Source organism: Perna viridis, chromosome 5 (genome assembly GCF_037379345.1).
Source record: "Perna viridis isolate PV_CMFRI_1.1 ecotype Kerala chromosome 5, ASM3737934v1, whole genome shotgun sequence".
Taxonomy (NCBI): Eukaryota; Metazoa; Mollusca; class Bivalvia; order Mytilida; family Mytilidae; genus Perna; species Perna viridis.
This window is the reverse complement of record NC_142449.1, coordinates 30,198,728-30,220,518: the sequence shown is the minus strand read 5'-3', so window position 1 is coordinate 30,220,518 and position 21,791 is coordinate 30,198,728. Positions and strand designations below refer to the sequence as shown.

Sequence of the window (21,791 nt, the reverse complement as noted above, 5' to 3'; positions counted from 1 at the left end):
ACAAAAAACTGTCACAATGAAATGAGGTATAACTTAAAAAAAAAAAAAGATTTGTTGCTTAACACAAAAGAAGTCGCAAAACAAAACCATGTCAAATCTCCCCCTTTGAGAAAATTTGGAGAGGGAGATCTCCTGCTTTAGAATAAACAAAGGTTAACATCTATGGTTACTGTTCCAGTCTATTTTTCCTCAATGTCCCCAAGTTAAGTTCCATCTTCATTATCTTTCTTTGCTGAATGCATTTATAATATTTACTGTACTTCAACAATGTTCGGAAAAACTCTGAAAAGTTTTATTTTAGTCATGAAAAGGAGCATTAACTTTGTGAGACAGACATATGGAAAATACAAAAAAAAAATTACGCCACCCAGGAAATTGCAGAAATGATATTTTGATCAAGCTATGATAGACCTCAAAATCTTAACTGGATTTAGGGAAATTTGCTTAACTGCATCATGATAATTAGAAAGCAGACAGCATATAATTTCAAATTCAATAGCAATCCAGAAGATAGAAAAACAGAATATTTCATCAAACAATTCTTTATGAAGTCAATTTTAGAATTGATTTGTTTTTCACCATGAAAGAAAAAGATTCGTAATAACAATAAAAGAGAGACAATTCAGATAGTTTCAAAGATGGCCATCCTGGCCTCAGATATTAAAAAAAGGGTTATTCCTTTATATTTTAACATTTTACTGTAGATAACAGATAACATAAAAAACAAACAAATTAAATTACAAATTAATTGTTAAAGCCAACAAATAGTAGGAGATTACATTTGAACTGCTTCAAAAATTACTTATAGGACATACAAATCATGATGCTCAGGGAATGAAGTTGGTCTACCCTAGATGAAATGACAATTACATATTGAACTTCCTTTGGTTGTTAGCTGGTTGATCGAGAAGGATACTGAAATTTTTTATTTGATATAGATTTAAAAAGAATTAGACAATAGAAAGTTTAAATGTTCTCATTAAGTCACCTGTTAACCTAAAGAAGTTCTTCATGTGATTGCCATCTATGCGTGTTTGTAAGAATCAGGCAAAATGGGAAAAGTCAGAAATGTGCATGTCAAAAACCCAGAGATCTGACAATGTATAGATCAAGGATACTTTCTCTATTTGAAAAGACAATTATTTGATCTCTGCATCACTGGCTTTGCACAGATATTTTTCAATGGAATCTTAGAAAAATGAGGTTTTTGACAGAGTTATCTGGCCTTGAAATGTTCATTTTCAATATATTTCAATGAAATTGTAACTCAGTGGTCCAGCATGATCTGGAAAATCTTGTCTATTTTCCTTGAATCTGGTGGTGCAAATAGTCAACTTACACTATCAAAATGATGAGGTTTTTTTTTCAAACCATGTTTCACCCACTGCCTCCTTCTTACAGGGACTGACACTTAATCAAGGAAAGACCAACCCTATTCCCTGAACATTATTATGTGCTGTAAACAGAAGATATATTGATCAACTCTTTAAAAAAATCTTTACATGTTGCTATTATTTTAATATTTATAATACATGTAAAATGAATTTCCACATAAATTTTACATCATTGACGAAAAATGTCACTTTTTTTTCTTTTAGATCAGGTAAACCATCAAGCAAGTAAAATAAGTTACAAAAGATAGAGCTAGGGTAAGGGACACAACACTTGCAAATCACTGGAATGTTTGTATCCAGCATTTCATATCAATTTCATGTAAGCATCAAAGTAACTTGGACTGATTTCATTCTGTTTCAAATGAAATCTTCATAGGTACCATACAAGGTGAAGCTCTTACATGACTTCTAGCATCCAAATTAATGAAAATGCAAACTGTTGGAAAAAGGGAAATCAATGAGACTGTCAAAACAGATTCAAAAATCAAATTTGGACAAAGTACTTGTCATGAAAGTGTTATAAAATAATAATATTTCATTATCCCTAACTAATTTGTAAAATTTTAAAAGTACTTAAAGATGGTTACTTTATGCAAAATATCTATAAGAAATGCCTTGAATTTATTTTCTAACTATACTTCAGATGAAATGTTTTGGCCCTATAATACTGGGTAGGTTGTTATGACCCTACTCCTTAAGCAATATACAATGTCACTACAAGCTAGTATATTCTATATTCTATATCTACAACAACATGAAAATATTCTATACACATGTAATAACTTGATTACCTACATTTTTAAATTCTGAGACACTTTTTTTCAATTGATGAACACATGAAAAAAAAGACTAGCTGTTGAGTATTCTATTGCTACCACACATTGTTTGAACGTGCTGAATGGTATAATAGGCAAAAAATGCCAGGCAGAGACAAATGTTCAGCCTCAATAAATTTCACAGGATAAATGGTAACATATGTTTTCATATTTTTTTAAACAAATTGAAACATGTTCAGGACCAATATGGAAACCTGTGCATGTGTTTGTGAATATCAATTTTTTTTCCAAAATTGTACAAAAGTTGTGCTCTTTCCATATAAGATGTTCTATGAATAATATATAATTACCATTTTTTTAATGAATTTACATATTCATTTAATGTTCATCCAAAACATATGAAAACATACATTTACATTAAAATTTTCTTGTCTTGTATGCATCAGATATAGTAGCCTTCTAAATAATTTATTTAAAAGAAAACTAAGTACTGTTCTGTGTAAGAATCAGACAATGGGTAGAACATCATTTTTCCCAATTTAGTCAATTTTGCCTAAAATATATTCAGTACATCTAGAAAACAAACAAAAAGCTATTAAAATTTATCCTGAAGCATATTTTTTCATGTGCTTAAACAGGGAAAAAGTGCGGGAAAATTTTAACACCATTTTTTCATAGTACAATGTACTTTCAAACTTAACTTGATAAAGCAATATCTTAAGAAGTAAAACTTAACAAACATATCTATTGGGATTTTTTGGGGTAATGAAGTAAAAATACTTGGAAAGTGCAATAAAATCTCTGTGTTTCTTTTCTTTAAGTGCCACACCTTTTACACATTTTGCCTGATTCTTAAACAGAGAAGTACTTAAAAAATATAATACAATGAAACCTGTCTTAAATGTCCTTTGAAAGAAGAGCAATATTTTAACTTGTTCTCCATTAACCAGTACGAACCAGCTTTCTCTAAATCTACTTGTTTATCTGGTTCCTTGTCTGAGATGAACCAGTGTGTACGAACCATTAACAGAACACAAATTTGTGGTTCAAGTGGAACAAACAATATAATGGAAAGCACCCCTGGTCATATAAAAAAAGTGGTCTTTATATGGAGGTTAATTTTACATAGAACGCACTAGATTGGGATATTTCATCCATAGACAGGTGACTACTGAGTACAGGTGGTTGTTAAGACAGATAATTGCTGAGTACAGGTGGTTGCTAATATAGGTAATTGCTAAGTACAGGTGGTTATTAAGACAGGTAATTGCTAAGTACAGGTGGTTGCTAAGACAGGTAATTGCTGAGAACAAGTGGTTGTTAAGACATGTAATTGCTGAGTACAGGTGGATGATAAGACCGGTAATTGCTAAGTACAGGTGGTTGCTAAGACCGGTAATTGCTAAGTACAGGTGGTTGCTAAGAGTAATCAAGGGAACCAATGTTATAGCTTAGATAGGTAATTGTTGAGCACAGGTGGTTGCTACGACAGGTAATTGCTGAGTACAGGTGGTTGATAAGACAGGTTTGACTGTCACTCACTAAAGCATTGAAAAATATTTAACTACTTAACTAGAAAAAAAATGAAATGCAATGAAAATTGCCTATAAAAATATATATTTTGAATAAAAATTGAAGTATTATATCACAGATACCATAGATGAGACAACATGTTTAAAAAAATGTAAAAATATAATTAAACGAATGGAAGTAGTGGCAAGGAGATCAAATTTTGGACAAAAAATCTGTGGACAATATTAAAGACTTGACCAAGAAAACAGACACAAACCACAGATAACATAACTCAACTAAAAGAATACACTAAAAACTATTAAAAGGATTAATGTGCAAGCTAGTCTCCACTTAATTTAAAAACTGAGAATGTGGACCAGGTGCACTGGTAGGGTAAGCATTCATTGCTTTTTCAGAATGAAACAAATATTAAGCACAGGTACATCTAGTGATGAAAACCAAATATGGAAGTCTCAATAACAGGACAAGAAATATTTACATATATCACATAATTAAAAACAAAGAAATTATATTTAGTGAAAAGATGACAACTGTTGTATTCAAATAGAAAAAAATATAAGTAAGTGTGTCACGAAACAAAAAAAAAACATAAAACATATCAAAGCATATGCATGAAGCATTTGTAAAAATTTCCTGTTTTTTTTCAATTAACATTTTCTTTTTGCTAATTTTTATACACTTTTAAAATACTCAAAATTATGACAGAATTTGCAAAAATACAGGAAAGTAAAAAAAATTATACAAAATACATATTAGAAAACTTTTTCTCATGTACAAATTATGAAACGTAATAATATTATGGAAGACAGAAATCTGGTGTGAGTACATCCATTCAAATGTAATGAATACATAATGAAATAATTTTTAGTGCTTTTAAAAAAAGCACTGAAATGCATGTTAGGCCAAAGAAAACGTATGTCCGTTTCCTGTTTTCCAAGGGAAAAATTCTAGGTTGGTAAGAGAGGCTTTTTTCATTCATTAATTGTTTTTGATAATATCATATCAAACAAGTTTTGTTAAACATACCTAGATTTATTTCCCCTTGAAGAATAATTTATTTGACAGATTTGACAGAAACCATTTATTCCAAGAATCTACATCAGAATATTCGGAAGTCAGCAGTTTGACTCCTTTCATCCTAGCACTATGTGCTCCCTGCCTAGACTCCTCACAATAGATTGACTGGTTAATGGGTTTTTTTCTGGATATTAAAATAAAATACAAATTAAAGCACCAAAAGCCAAAAAAGCTATGATAAACTTTTTCTATATAAAAATATTAAAAATTGAACTTTATGTTGAAAAAAAATCAACAAAAACAAGTTATGACCTAAATACATTGTACTGTAATCAAGTCGTAAGTTCAAGCTTATTACTGGTAAGTCGATAAGTGTCAGTCTCTATAAGAAGCAGGCAGTGGGTGAAATATAGTAAGAAAAAACATCAAAATCAAGGGGCAAAAAAAAAAATGAATATTCCAAGGGCAGATAATTCTGTCAAAAACCTTTTTTTTACATTCTTCTGAAAAATTTCTAAGCAAATTCAGTGATGCAGAAACAATAGTCGTTTCAAATAGAGGAAACATCCTAAAGTGAAATTATATTGTCAGATTGGTGGGGTTTTGAGATGCATGTTTCTGATTTTTCCAATTTTGCCTGATTCTTACAAATACTTACACTTAAGGAAAAAAATGATCTAGCAAAACAGCAAAACCTGTCTAAACAGAACTCATAATAAATGAAAAACTTACATATAAACCACACTTCCTTTAATGTCCCTTTGTATCAGTTTCAAAGCATCTATACCGATAAACTCAACATTTTACATTTGTTTTTACAGGACCGGTATTTGAAAATAAAAAAAAACTTTGCATAGGCTCAATACATAAACAAACAGAAATTATCTTTGCCTTGCCTATGTAAATAAACTAACATAAAATTATTTTTCTAAGCCTTAGTTCTTCGAACTTTTATATGAACCAGATCCTCTTTTCTTTGAACCATTTTCTTTGTTTTTCAGTGCTGGCAAAGCACTTCCAGAAACTGATTTTGCAATTTGTTTCAAACCGTCATTTTCAGTTTTCACATGATTAAGTTGTCTTTTTAACTGAACAAAATCTTGAAATGTCCGATGCTGACTGTCAGTTGCATATTTTTCACGTAATTTATTATACTCCTCTAAGAGTTTTTTGTAATCGACATACAATCGATGTTTAGCCACTTCACATAATGACAGTCTTTCGGTGATTTGTTCTAACTCAGCTTGCAATTCTTTTATCATCTTCTCATAATTTCTTTCTCTTTCAGTACCAGCCGACCTCTCTGCTTGCATTTGTGTGACTTTGATTTTCAAATTTTCTATCAGTGTTATTTTATCACCATCTTTTGACACATCTTGCAGTTCCTTATCTAGTTTTTCAAGTCGAAATTCCAGCTCTACAATTTTTTGAGACTTTGCCTTGACTTCATAAGAAAGAGATCCATTTTTCTTTTTCAGTTCTTCAATTTCAGATATATATTCTGTCGGATCAACTGTTCCTGCTGACTTCTTTTTCAACCACTGTATTTCCTCCTCTAACTCTCTAATTTTCTTCTTTAAAGCTTCTACCTCTATCTTATAACCCTGTAAAGTGTAATTCTTATTCAATAATGTTTAATGTTTTTGTGTGTTCAATGTCATCAAATTAAAGATTGAGTTATCTCCCTTTAAATTAGTCCCTGTTGCTATGAAAAAGAGCAAAAAAAGGTCACTTAACAGAACTTTAATACAATTAAAGATTGAATTATCTCCCTTTAAATTAGTCCCTGTTGCTATGAAAAAGAGCAAAGAAAAAAGGTCACTTAACAGAACCTTAATACAATTAAAGATTGAATTATCTCCCTTTAAATTCTTCTTTGTAAATAAACAGCCACTTAATGAAGTATAACCTTCATAAAATTAAAGATTGAATTATCTCCCTTTAAATGTTCCTTCTTTTCAAGAAAAGACCTATAGAAAAGAAATAAACAGTTACCTAAGCATAATCTTGATACAAAAGGTAAATTTTGACTGACTTCTTCACTAGAAATGTCCCCATTTGACAACAAATCTTTCAGTATCTTTTTTTCAAACAGGACACAATACATCTATGCAAGTCTGTGATGTTTTGTAATGTAAATAAATGTACTGCGACACACTGATTTTTTACATTAATTATAAAGTTAATTATAATAGGATGTATTGGAATGAGTAACCAAAATATGATCATAAGTGCCATGAGTTAAATCTTCTAGCTTCTCAGCATAAATGTACAGATTATGATTATTCCAAACTATCAACAGATTACCTATCCTAATATGGATTTGATTTAGGTTTTAATTAGCAGTTATAAATCTGGGATTTTTATTTTTTTTTTAATTTGGGCATGATAATGAATTCAGCCATCTGTCAGTGACGCAAACAACAGATATGCCATATTAGAAGAGCAAAAAGAAACATACTTTTTTAACCTTCTCTTTTGACAGAAAATCTCTCATGGATTTGTTGCAAGATGTGTTCTTTTTTTTTTTTAAACTAAGTTAATAAATGAAAATTACAAAAATTTAGGTAGTCATATGAATTACAAAATTGAAGCAACTCTTGTTAGAATTTTATTGGACCTACACTATTCTGTTCCTCTAAGTCAGCTATGCTATCAATCTTCACCAGTAATTCTTGGTTTGTTTTCTCTAGTTTGGATATTTTACCCTGCAACTATAAAAAAAAAGACTATCAAATACAGAAATAGGCAACCACTGTTGTCTTAAAAAGAACCCGTCACATTATTTGGTAAACTAGTATGACTTTTAAATATACAATGTATGCTTATTCCTTTTCAATTTACTGTTTGTAAAATGAATTAAGTAGCAAAACGTTCATGATGCCGAGGGTCACATGGCATGGTTGCCCCAAAATTATCTGGCATGGCTGAGTGACCTACTAGTCCATATACTTCAATTTGACTCAAAGCATCATGCAATGTTAAATAATGTTATAATTTCCAAATTATAACGAGAATGGATATCTAATGTAGTTTACTCTGAAGTATTCATGTGAATGAAAAGAGAAAATCACACATCACTTTTTAAAACAGTCCTTCTAATGTTATATTGATCGGCATATATAGAAGAAAGTGAATAAATACAAATCTGAAATATAATCTATATGTAATACCAGTGATTTAGCTAGCGCTCGCCATTCTCGCCATTGACGAATGATTTTCGAAAGTGGCGAATTTTATGACCAATGTTTTGATTGCATCACCTTTGATCACACCTTGCTTGATCACCTGGTTGAGGCTAATTATCCCGACAAACAAATTAACCGTAATGATTTGTTTGTTGAGCGCTGTGACACGTTCTCAAAGTACTCAAAGTGTCATCGTATCTATTTAAAATGGAAAGATATTTGGATTTTTCAATCACAGTTCGAATCGCACCTGTGTCCGCCATTACGAACTATTTTAGTTCGTCGTCACATGTTAAGTTTTGTACCTGGAATATTTGCAGAATATCTAACATATTTGAAGTCAAGAGAGGGAATGTTACAGCAATAGCTCTAAAAAAACTTCCTATAAAAATATTGTGAATTGTGAATTCTAATGAAAATTTGTTCTAAAATAGAATTTTTGTTTAAAATGTTATTTATTTTTGATTATCTATTTTACAATAAAAGACCTCAGTTTTGCACAGATTTATACATGAAAATGCCATTTTCACAGATAAATTTGTCAGTTACATTAGAATGGAAATAGCTATCTTGTTTTATCAATCTTGTTTGACAGTGGTAAATCACCTTTTTTTAGCTCTGTTAGCCCTTAACTCAATTTGCTAACTTCAAATCTAGGATTGATGCCCCATATCTTCAAATACAATTTACTTTTTCTAATCTAAAATTTCATTGTTTGAAAGGAATTGTACCATTAACGTATATGGACAAACAAACAGACTAGGTGATTCTAATATACATGTACCTCCCAAACCTTTTTCCTTGGAGCATGATAAAAAGTGAATTGATTCAATATACGACAAACATGAATGCATATTAATACAAATTATTTAAACCTTTGCAATTTGATCTTTATAGTTTTCTTCTAAATCTAGCTTCTCTTGTATTAGTTTCATCGTCTACAATAACATAAAATAATTACACTGTTATTAAGCAGTTTATTACACTATGAACACATTTGTCTGGTTTATATAACAAAATACTGTGCACAATTTTCCTTGCCAGTCCATTAAAGGTTTAACCAGTTATCATGACTTATTATGGCTTTTTGGACCAGTCAGTTATGACATTCTAAAAATAGGCCATGTTACAGGAACAGGTGCAAGAGTATTGGTGTCAATTTCAATTTATAAATACAACTTCCTGATAACATGATACATAAACAAACTAAAATTATTTTGTCATTTTAATTTGTTTAGAAGTGTTTACAAAATGTATATTGTTAATAAAACTCAATGTGCATATTGACTTATAAGACCAGCAACAATTTTTAAATCTGGTTCATAAATGGAAATAAAACAGACCAGTTATATATCCTCAATCATTATTAATGGCCCTTGGAAGATTGTTATAGTCCTTGGCTTTGCATCCAAACGTCAGCATACTTCCTTATGCCATTATTCCAGACCTTAGCTTGGACATATAGCTGGTCTATTATGGAAAAGCACATTCATCAAAACTACATGTGTATTAATATATAATTTTACAATTTATAATTTTTCCTTAAAACTAATTGAATACCTTATATATAGTATGTACACATGTTTTCTGGAAGTTCAATTGTAGCCTTTCTTTTATAAATATTAAGTAGCACTCCAGCAAAGAATCATGCAAAATGTGATACATTGTTGGAAAGCCTACATATTTTTATTTTTGATATATTGTTTAAAATGCTTAGATAAACTGAAAATTACATGCAGCTCTTCAAAGAATCCTTGTTCATAAGAGATAAAAATTATAAAGAATGCACTGTAGAATTTAAATTTAAGGGAGATAACTCTGTAAATGTCATTACAATACAATAGAATCTCTAGGATTTTCAATGTGCATTAACTCCAAAGATCAGACAGACTGGAATTAACATTATACATTTCAAAAAATAAGCCTATAAAGCAACTTAATCACAAAAATAAAAATGTGTAGCCTTTTTGGGGGTGTATCACATTTTACAGAATTTGCATGATTCTTACAAAGACAGCTACTTAATTGATTTAGTCCAATGTACACATATTTATAGCTATAAATTGGTATAGATGATACAAATATACATTATAATTTATTACATTAAGTAGAAAGTACAAAGCTTGTTTTTCAGAAAGACTGAAACTCACATCTGTACAATAGCTGATATTATGGTTGTAGTGAAATTACTTAAAGATTGAATTCAAGTACAGTAAAAAAAACTTTTGAAGTGTAAGATCACCAGCTTTGCAACAGTCCAAATTTGTTTTTTAAAGTATAAAAACTGACTTTGCCCAACTTTCTGACAAGTGTTCAGTGACATATTTATAAAATTTAGCATTCACTTTTCTAGTTCTTATCTTTTTTTTATCTATTTTAAACCCATTTTAGAAAAAAATATTTTCACTCAAATATGCCACTGATTGGTTGGATATGACTACTGGGGACATAACACTTTATTGGTAAGTTTAATTATTCTATGTCAAGAATTTTATATTTAATCCATTGATTGAATACAGAGGTGATGCACCATTTATGCCTGGTATTTATCACACCTATTTCAATGTCCCATTAAACTTTTAAATTTTCACAAAGATTTTGAAAATAAGCTTTAGGAAGTTGACTGTGTGTGTTTATTTTTTACAGTGTTCATTTTTTCTCTCTAATATTGCTACAAAAGGTTACCTCATGTTTTTGTTTTTCTGCTATCATGGCATTCACTTCATCCATTTGCTTGAGATGAAGCTCTTGAATGTGTTTCATCTTTTCTTTACTTTCTTCAACATATTTCTTTAGATCACCACAGTTGGAATGCTCAGCCTATAAATTGAAATATAAATCAATACTTTCATTTTAAATACCATGCAAGAACTAGCTAGTGGAAGCCCCTTGAATGCAAAAAAGAGACAGACATTAAAAAGAACATACATGTACATGTTGATGTACACCCTGTTGAAGTTAAATTCACAATTACAATAAAAATAATCTAATTAAAATAAAACCTAATAATTGTTACATTCACTGTGATTAAAAAATAACTGTTCAGGAAAACAAGCATTTCAGAATCCTTTTTGTTTCATGCCAGGGATCACTGAAACTACACAGACTTTTTGTACCATGCTAGACTTCTTACAATTAAGCTTTTCAAACATGGCTATGTTGCTACAAGATTAAAGTAATCACTACAGAAGTTTAAAGGTCATCATTATGAACTCATGCGAATTGATTTTGTTTACCGTTTCCCTTTCCTCTTTCTTTTACCCACTTCATGAGCAACTTGTACATGTACCAGTATCTATAGCTATATACTTGTACATGTATACATGAAACATTATAATTTATTACTTTAAGTAGAAAGTGCTTATTTTTCAGAAAGACTGTAACTTACATTTGTTCAGGTACATTGTACATGTATTTTTTGTAGAAAAGCAGAGCACCCTTACCTTTATAATGGTGCACCTGGTTCATGCTCCCAGTTTATAGTGGAGTTCAGATTGCTTATTTATTTTTATTTCTTTCTACATGTTATTTTGGTGTTTTAATTCTATTTGCTATTTGTCTATTATTTATTCCCTATCTAGCAGTATCTATGAACTAAAAGTAGAATAGAGTGTTGTTATGTCTGAATAAGTTCAGGCCAGTAATAATCATAGAAAAGTTTTTTTTTCATACATTTTGTACATGTATAAGTTAAGATGTTTTTAAAGGATCATAAGATGTTGATCATTTTTGGTAGTATAACTGTTGCAATTTTTGGGAGGAATATTTTTTCACAAAAAATTTAGACATTTTACAGTTAAGGGTGTTTTTTTTAAAAAATCATGTAAAAATACTACAGGAGCGAGAACCTTCTAAAATGTTATAGTTTCTGTCTCTTTTTAACTACATGTATAATAGGACACAAGGCAAGCAACTTTTTCAAAGTTGGCTGTTGGTTAGAACCAATTAAGCAGCTTAGCCTTATTTTCCCTAATACACTAGTAATGCTACCCAAGTGACATTTACAAAATGGTAAAATAGAAATTTAAGGTCTGATATAAAATTGTAGTATGTTCAAAAAAAAATTCTGCAAGATGATGGAAACAAGGTTTTCAATGTATGAAATTCATGAAATATCAATGGAAAGTGTGAGACATCATAAAACATTTCCATGACTTAAGAAAATTGGGGTCATAAACTTATATTCTCACTTTTGTGACAATGGTATTCATATAAGCTATGAGAGTTCCTTATCCTACCCATGTGTAAGATAAAATTCAGAGTTTGAGACCTCACAGTTAAACGTTCTATAATGTCATTAAATTTAATGAAATTTTGTCAAACAGTGTGTTCTGCATTGGTGTACTAACTTAAAACCAATTTTAAAAGAGAAAGGATCAAACATTTTCAGAAAATGCAAGACTGGGAAATCCCAGACATCCTCATGTAATTTTCTCTGTCTTTTACTTTCAGCAGTGTAAGATTCTAATATCTTCAGACTCTTTAAGGTTTTACCTATCTCATATTATAGGCAAGGAAAGCTCGCTCTTCAATGTATACATATAGATATTCGTCTAAAATTCATCATACTGACAATTAGGAAACTTTTGTCCAAGCAAAATTCTGCATCAGGCCATGATCAGGGTACATTAAAGCTTCAGAAATATTAAAAATGCAGGCTACACAAAAGGATTAAAAAACGTCCATTATTTTTCAAAAAAGCTACTTCTGGTTGGAAGAATCTTGATAAAACCCAGCAATCTACGCTGAACCCAGAACAGTTCTTCCAGTAATTTAACGAATATTTGGAATTCCCTTTGAAGTCTCCCACTTACTTCTGATGAAAAACTTGACAAACTTGGCAAAATGATAAATGGCACAAAAACTTAATTTGTTGAAAAGGGAACCTGATACTTACGGTTTGGATTTCACTCACACATAAAGCCATTGCCTTTCTCATATCATTTATTATACTTCCAAGTTCCAAAGGTAGAGTAAATAATATGGAGTAGACACCATGAGCTTTACCATACATGTACCGTCAGTGCGAGACTAGTAAAAATAGTAAAGGACATTGTCTACTGAAGCTCTACTTAAAGTACATGTATACACCTCTATTATTTTCCCACATTTTAATTATTGTTGTACTGTATGGTCCAATTCAAAAAGTATAAACAATGTAAATAAATTATTTAAATTTCAAAAAAGGCTGCATTTATCATTTTAAATGTGCATAATGTTATGACACCATCAAATCTACATTTGTATTATTTGACAAATTGAGATGGATGCCAATGCCTGATTATTTTAAATATAGAAAAGCTATACATGTACTAGTGTTTAAGTCTTGAAACAATTAACACCCGAGTACTTATATGTTTTTAAATCTGTTCATCAAATAGGTTCTAGAAATACTAGACAGAGTGAAAATAATATATGTATGTTATTTGTGCCAAGAGCCTGAACAGAATATTTTAATCAATCATTCATTGTATCAGGTATTTTATTATGGAACAATATGCAAACAATTATTAGGAATTGAACAACAAACGAGAGTTTCAAAAAAGCATATCTAGAAAATTATTTTAGAAATGTTACTGCTAATGTATAATTCATTATTATGTGTAGTATTTGGATTTTTTTTATGTCATTCAGTGTGTTACTTTTAATTACATTTTATTTTTTTTATGTTGTATACCATGAACATATATACAGGGCCATATTGTTAACTAGTCCACAGACTAAATATGCTATAGTGATTAAATAACAGAGATTATTATAATTATTATTACATGTAACAGCAGTAGAGCTCACACCGCTTTGCTGTGATCTCTATAAAAGAAATAATAACAGTTTCTGCATATTAAATTACATAAGTAGGGTCACTCAACACACACAAAGGTAACCACTCAATACTTTCATCTGAAGTGACTGTTTAAGGGTCACCTGGCTGCATGTGTATGGATACATAGCATATCGGTGTACCTCCAACTCCTCAATTCTTTTCTGTAACTCTTTATTTTTTTCAGCCAAATCTTTGATAAATTGATAGGAATCCGCTTGACCTTTCACGTTTTGGTCATGCATGTTTTCCCTTGGGATTCTCCCAGCATTGTAGCAGTTCTGCATCTTTTCAAAGTTTTTCACGGACAATAAATATCAGTAAAAGCATATTTCAAGGTGTGAAATCTCCATCATTGCCTAGCAGCTGTAAACAACCTCTACAACTTCCGCCGGATAAATCTGCAAGAAAAAAATAGGACACTGGTATTGTTATTTAATGATCAGTAACTGTTTTAGTCAACTTTTGTCAGTATATCCATTTAATTTTCATATTCATGTATATCATGAATATCTATAGGCCACATGTTTAGAAAAACGAATTAAAATATGAACCATGCGTATGAATATGATCAACTTCCGAATTAAACCGGAAGTTTCGATTGGAGAGGCATGATTCAGTAAATTTCTACAATTTAAACAAACACTATTTATCTACAGATTAATTCAAAATGCCACCTACTGAACCAACAAAAATTTCTAAAGTTGTTGTCCACCCTCTTGTATTATTGAGTGTGGTTGATCACTTCAACAGAATGGGAAAAGTTGGAAACATGAAGAGAGTTGTTGGTGTTTTGCTTGGTGCCAACCGGCAAGGAGTTCTTGACGTTTCCAACAGCTTTGCTGGTAATTGCACTTTAAATATTCGTTTTTTAGTAGTATATCCTGAAAAAAATATCATGCTCTGTAGGCTTGTCTTTGAGATTCGATGTGTTACTGGTCAGAGTCCCATCTCTTTTGGGATTCGGCTCTGGAGATACTCTATTACTTTGTTTTGGTGGTCTAAACAGAAAAAAATATCTTCAGCACTGAATCCCAAAAAGGATAAGTCAGAGTCATAGAGTAATTCTCACCATTTTCAGACAGAAGTAATGTTATCTCCAAGCTGCAGCAATCTGTTCGACGTTTTGTCTTCAATTTTTGGGAAGAAAATCTTTCACTCTATAGGATGAAAAACTGTTTGAAGAGAATTACTTGCTGGCAAGATCTACTCCTTGACCAGTGTGCTCTTAAATATGACTTGATCATAACAGTAATATCACGATATGTTTTACAAATATTGATAGATGTATTTAAACCAGGGTACTATGACATTAAAGGTTGTCCTATTGCCTCGGACATGTGAAACTTCCCATTTGGACAAGTAAAAGTCAAATTATATTAGCCCCAAGGGCAACCAAATTTTTATTTATTTTTTAAAATGCATTTACTAAAAGACAACCTAGATTTCAATTTTGGCAAGTACTTGTAGAATTTTCATTAATTAATGCCAGATAGGACATGTTAACGTCCCACCCTGTAAAGACATGTTTCTGTTGTAAGATGTTAAAAGATGCATCTTTTATGCATATAAATGAAAACTTCAATTGTGTGTTGTAACATTGTAGCAGGGGCCCACTTGCCAATGGTCCCTAAAATTTCTACTGTATTAAAACAAGATTTTCACTCCTCCAAAAAAATGGAAGTCCCAGGACTCCCGTGCCACAAAAATGACAAGTCCTGTAAGGAATTCAGAGGGTCCCAAGAAAAGTGAAGAATTTTATGTTGCTAGTTTGTACTGCCAACGGTATCGAACTAATTTTCTACCATCTTTGCACCATGTACAGATAACGTGTGTTGTTTACCTTCTTATAAATATAACCCTTCACAAACCTCGCACATAACTATCTATTTTTAGAAATTTAAATGCACACATTGTATACAACGTCTCCAATGTGTCTGGTCATCAAATAGACTTCAGTTAATTTTAACGCAATATACCGGACATTTAGGAAGTATTAATCAACGATAAATATTTATTTTACAATTCTCTGATTATCTTTTTACATGTTATGTTTGCTGATCATTAATACCACATGTAATTGTCTGAGCTGCTGTTTTATAGTACCAACAACTTGGTTTTAAGTTGGGACAAACTAATAATCATTTAATTCATGTTGAATAATAGTATTACCAGTGTAGATTGAGACAATTGGATTGAGAAATTTTCACAAGTCCCCAGGACTCCCCTGTTGTGATTTTCAAGGGTCCCGAATGAATTTTGTGGGTCAGGGACCCGGGAGCTCGGGTCCCCAAGAACCCTGTTAAAAACTAATGTTGGCTACAAAAATTTCGGCTGTGGGCTACCATGTCAAAATAAGGGTTAAAGCCCTAGTAAATGATGCATGTACACCAAAATGAGAAATGTGAATGTTTCTAGGAGACAAGTATACATTTACATCATTGTACGAAATGTATGTATAAAAGCTGATAGTAACCAATATTATCCTTATAATTGCATAGACTACATGTAATTTTTATTGTCCACTGCTTATCACGTACAGATCTGTAAGTTGAGTTTTTTTTTATGTCAATTCTACATACATGTACATGTACAATGTATATACATATAACAACCTGTTATTTTTGCAGTCCCTTTTGATGAAGATGACAAAGACAGGTCCGTGTGGTTTTTGGATCATGATTATCTGGAAAACATGTATGCCATGTTCAAAAAGGTGAATGGTATGTACATGTAAACCTTTTCTTGTTCTTTCTTTCTTTTATTCAGTAATGTTTTTTTTTAATTTTACTGTATTTTTGTACTATTTCAGTTTAGCTTGTAATCTTTTACTCAAGTAAATTTTAAACATTCCAGGTAATCTTTTTCAATCATAAAGTGATCAGAGATTTCATTCATTTTGGTACATGTACATAATTACTATAAGTCTGTACATGTGGTACTCCTATAGATATACAATGTTTTTACATATAAGTGTACAAAGAAAATTATATGTTAGGAGAGAGTGGTAGTGCGGACATTTTATGTGTCAAATTATTGACTGAATATATTTTTTCAAATTAACATGCACATGTAGAATTAGAACTTTTAATACTTGTACATTTGTACAATTGTTTCTCTAATATATCATTACAGCACGTGAAAGGATTGTTGGATGGTATCACACTGGACCAAAACTTCACCAGAATGATGTGGCTGTCAACGAATTGATGAGAAGATATTGTCCCAATTCTGTAAGTGTAAAACTGGTTAAAACCTGTTGTAGACCCTGTGGTTTTGTAGACATTTCATCTTTCCACCACTTCATAGAGTATATTTTTTACGAAAAATACTGGGTCCTACTGTCAGTGAAATTTGGTGCTTAGAAGTAAAACTTGCTGGTGGCTTTCTAGCTTCTATGCTAAGAAAATTATTGTATTTTCAAAGGTGAGGTAGCGTAACAATATGAAATTTTATTATGAAGATCAAGAAATAGAAATAGTTAAGAATTTCACATACTTAGGCATTTTTTTTTTCTCAAAATCTAGTAGCTTTCTCAAAGCAAAAAAAATATAATGCAGAGAAGGCCACCCGTGCAATGTATGACATTCTTCGTCAAGGGAGATTATATAGCTTATCTATTGAATGTCAGCTAGATATGTTCGATAAAGTTATTAAACCCTTATTACTCTATGGGTGTGAGTTGTGGGGAGCAGGGAATAATTCTGTGATAGAGAGAGTTCACCTTAAATTTTTAAACTTCTGCTAAATGCAAAGAAATCGATGCCAGACTTTATGATTTATGGGGAGCTAGGGAGATACCTGCTTGATATTTGCATTAAACTAAGAGTTGTCAAATATTGGGCAAAACTTATTACAGGGAAGAAAAAATAAACTATCTTTCATTTTATATAGACTTTGTCATAAGAATTTGAATAATAATAATATTTGGCTTAATTATGTGAAATCCATCTTAGATAATTGTAGTAAATCAAATGTATGGAATAACCAATATTTTACTAGTATATCCTGGTTAGTTAACTCATTAAAACTAACACTTATAGATCATTTTAAACAAAATTGGCAATCTGACATTCAAGAGTCACAGAAAGCTCTAAATTAAGACTTTATAAAAATAGTTTTGAGTTTGAGAATTTTTTAAAGATTTTAAGTGATAGAAATTGTATCACTCTTTCTAGATTCCGAACCACAAACCATAAGCTGCCTATAGAATCTGGCAGATGGCACCATATTTCTAGAGAAAACAGAAAATGCAATATATGCAACTCTCTAGAAATTGGTGATGAATATCACTATATTTTTACATGTACATCTCTTAATGAGGAGAGAAAACTTTATTTGAAATCAAAATTTAATTTTCGCCCGAACATTTTGAAATTTAATGAGTTAATGAAAGCAAAACTTTATCAGATCTTAATAATTTTGGCAAATTTATATGAGTGATTAACAATTAGATAGAATCTCCAGGGTAACCGCTGATATCGTTATAATTATCATATGTTTTTTGAACACCATTGTTTTATATAATTTTCTTCTGTGCAGTACATTTGTGTAATATTGTATTATTATATTAACTGCTTTGTTTCTCTGTACCTATTTGGTTTTAGAGAATAACAGTTTTATTGGGGTTTTTTTTATGCTTGTTCTAACAACTTTTATATCTTTGCATGTATCATAGTAGGTTTAGCATCCAGTCAAAGTAAAATGCACAACTTCCGAAAACTACTGTTACAATTATATCATGTATATATTAAACAATGTGGGGACTGAGGCTGATAGATCCTGTTCTTCGATTCACCAAAGACTAAGTGGTTTTCAGAAATTTATTTTGTATCTTCTGTTTTTTCTAGTTTGTGTGAAAAGTTTTACACGACTTAGCTAGCTGTATGTTAAATTTGCACTTTGACAAAGAGCTCACTTAAAGTTCTATTTGATAAGTCTTTGGTCGTATTATGGTATGTTTTAAAGTAAAAATCTCTGATACATGTACTTACAGATTCTGCCTATTACACTATGAATAAATATTTACCTCTAACTTGATGTGTGAATAAAGCTATCTAGTTTTTTTATTAATATTAGTAAAAAAAATTGTTGTATTTGTAGGTCCTAGTTGTGATTGATGCCAAACCAAAAGATTTGGGTCTTCCTACAGAAGCTTACATTGCTGTCGAGGAAGTTCATGATGTAAGGTTACTCAGCATTATTATTTCTTGACTGAAGTGATATTTATATAGGTTTTCCTTTATCCACTGTGATGTGCATTGCTGGTTTATAAGCAACTACAATACATTCCGGACAATTCCGTCAAAACCCTGACATTTAAAAGTAGAATGGAGTGTTGTTAATAAATACATATAGTGACTGAATGAAACAATTGATAGGTCTAACTTTAAGTAGCTGTCTGTAAGAATCATGCAAAATCTGAAAAATGTGGATACACCCAAAAAAAGGCTACATATTTTTATTTTTGTAATTAAGTTGTTTTATGGGTCTATATTATGAAATGTGTAATTATTCATTCAAATCTGTCTGCTCTTAGGAGATAATCAAAAATGAAAATCCAATAGATTCTATTGTGTTTGAGTGTCATTTACAGAGTTATCTCCCTTAATTTTGAAATCTACAGTGCATTCTATATAATTTTTATCTCCTAAGAACATGGGTTACATGAAAAATTGAATGTTTATTTCTGTTTACTATGGCAATTCAAACAAAATATCAAAAATAAAAATATGTAGGCTTTTAATCCATAAATCACATTTTGCATTATTCTTAGCTGGAGTGCTACTTAATTATATTGTACTGCAAGACAACATAGTAAAATGGAATGCACTGTGCTACATACTTATTGTGGGTTCAAATCTCATAAGTTTTTACTGAACACCATTTTTTTTACTGTAAATTTGAGATTATGTGCATTGCTTATTAACAGTAGAAAATTAATGTAATATTTCAATGTACTGTGTGTTGTACAATGCAGTGAATATGAAAATGTACTTGGGCCTTCTTTTTTGCATCAAATCCATTCATAGAACTTGATGTTGAAAAGTAAATTTTAGTAATACAATGAAACATCTGTTTTTGAAGTTCTTGTCAGTTGTGAAGCATACTTGAGATTTGATTGAGTATATAACACTTATTACAGGATGGAACACCAACATCAAAGACATTTGACCATGTTCCAAGTGAAATAGGAGCTGAAGAGGCTGAGGAAGTTGGTGTAGAACATTTACTAAGGTGGGGAATATTTTTATGCCCTATGGGTAACATTTTAGGCACATGGCATACAAATTTTTTTATACAACCCCAAAAATTTGGTTTGTAAAAAAATTTAGTATGAAAATTTGGAATAAGATTCATATTAAAACTGAGCTGGACAGATGTTGCGGACAACATATTGAAAGAAGGCTTGTTAGTCTGTTTACAGTTTTCTTTATTTCTTCATGAGTTCGATGTCAGATTTCATATTTAATGAAAAAATTAAGATTTTTGATTTGTCGAAAAACATGGCTGCAGTTACTAAAAATAGAACATAGGGATCAGACAATAGTTTTTCACATATATCTCCAAAACCGTTAGGTTTATCCAAATTCTTTCAATAGCTGAAATGATCCATATTATTAGGACTACAAAAGTCGTCAGATTCCTTGTAAGAGTTATTGCCCTTGAAAGGGGAAAAATGACTTCTTTTAATAGTTTTCATTCAATATCTTGAAAACTATGATAGATTAAAAGAAACTTTTAATTGTTGAAAAGATCTTGTTATAAGTCCTACCAAAGACTTCTTGAGTCAAAATTTATTGCCTTTGAAAGGCAAACTTCAACAAGGTGAGCAAATCAGGCTCCTGAGAGCCTCTTGTTTATTGAAGTATGCTGTACATGTATATACTTTGACAGAATAGAATATGTAGTCAGTGTAAAGGGAAGGTTGCTTTCTTTTGAGCTTTATGCTTTTAGTTCTATTTTGAACATTTGATTTGTAGAGATATTAAAGACACATCAGTAGGATCTCTGTCACAGAGAATCACAAACCAGCTGATGGGACTAAAAGGCTTACATTCACACATCACAGACATCAATTCATACCTACAGAAAGTTTCCTCAGGACAGCTCCCTGTCAACCATCAAATTATCTACCAATTACAAGATGTCTTTAATCTACTTCCTGATGTAAATTTACAAGACTTTGTTAAATCTGTTTACGTGAAAACTAATGATCAGATGTTAGTCGTGTACCTCGCTTCTCTGATTAGGTCAGTTATAGCTTTACATAATCTCATCAGCAATAAGGTACAAAATCGTGATGCTGAAAAAAGTGAAGGAGGTAAGGATTCCTCTAAGGATAAGAAAGACAGTAAAAAAGATGAGAAGGAAGGAGAAAAGAAAGATGGACAGAAAGACAAAGGGAAAGCTACAGAAAAGTCTGATAGTAAATCCTCTGGTAGTAAATCCACTGGGAAAAAGTAGTGCTTATTTATCTGTGTTTGTATTTGTTCTAATAAATATTGAATTAAACTGTATTTTTTTTACTTTCTACTTTGCATCTAATAATGAATTGCTGTCATAGTGTGAATGGAGAAACTGTGATATTTCATATACACTAACTGTATGTTTTGATTTTTATCAATATGACTATGTTGTGACTATTATTAATAGTTATTATTATAATATATGATGTCACAATGCTTACATTAATGAAACAATAACTAGAAGATGTAATGTACATATTTTACTGGAGAGGAAAGTGAAGATTGTGAAGTTTATTTTTTGGTTCTTCTCAACATATGTTTGCTCTAATAGATTCCAATGTGTATGGGAGGGGTGTGTCTATTATGATTCAATCTATTACCTATAGGTAGTGGAGTGGACATAAACTTGTAAATAATTAGTACTTTAATTATTTTACAATGATAATGTTTATGACAAAGTCATTATCATCTTTTGACATTTGTTTTATAACAATTACTTGTGTGTGAGTGTATGGATCTATGATGTTCCACGAGGTGTCATACCATAGAAGATAGTTTAGAAAATTTTTGGAATTAATAGTGCAGTATGTGTT

General features: G+C 30.9%; 2 protein-coding genes across 3 annotated transcripts; one reads left to right on the top strand and one right to left on the bottom strand.

Moving 5' to 3' along the window:
* Positions 1 to 672: 672 nt before the first annotated feature.
* LOC148617028 (uncharacterized) lies at positions 673 to 14,116 on the bottom strand. 2 transcript variants are annotated; one of them, XM_088584310.1, is made up of 5 exons: positions 13,873 to 14,116; positions 10,594 to 10,728; positions 8,784 to 8,846; positions 7,345 to 7,434; positions 673 to 6,324 (listed from the first exon to the last, which is right to left on the bottom strand). In XM_088584310.1, the coding sequence occupies exons 1-5, from the start codon at positions 14,014 to 14,016 to the stop codon at positions 5,656 to 5,658; spliced, it is 1,101 nt and encodes a 366-aa protein (XP_088440436.1). In that variant the 5' UTR covers positions 14,017 to 14,116; the 3' UTR covers positions 673 to 5,655. The 2 variants fall into 2 exon arrangements, with proteins under 2 accessions (XP_088440436.1, XP_088440437.1); XM_088584311.1 differs by lacking the exon at positions 8,784 to 8,846.
* A 197-nt stretch (positions 14,117 to 14,313) lies between these two features.
* LOC148617027 (26S proteasome non-ATPase regulatory subunit 7-like) lies at positions 14,314 to 21,244 on the top strand. Its single transcript, XM_088584293.1, has 6 exons — positions 14,314 to 14,574; positions 16,360 to 16,452; positions 16,865 to 16,962; positions 18,833 to 18,913; positions 19,875 to 19,966; positions 20,713 to 21,244. Exons 1-6 carry the CDS (start codon positions 14,400 to 14,402, stop codon positions 21,194 to 21,196), a joined length of 1,023 nt encoding a protein of 340 aa, XP_088440419.1. The 5' UTR covers positions 14,314 to 14,399; the 3' UTR covers positions 21,197 to 21,244.
* Positions 21,245 to 21,791: the final 547 nt, after the last annotated feature.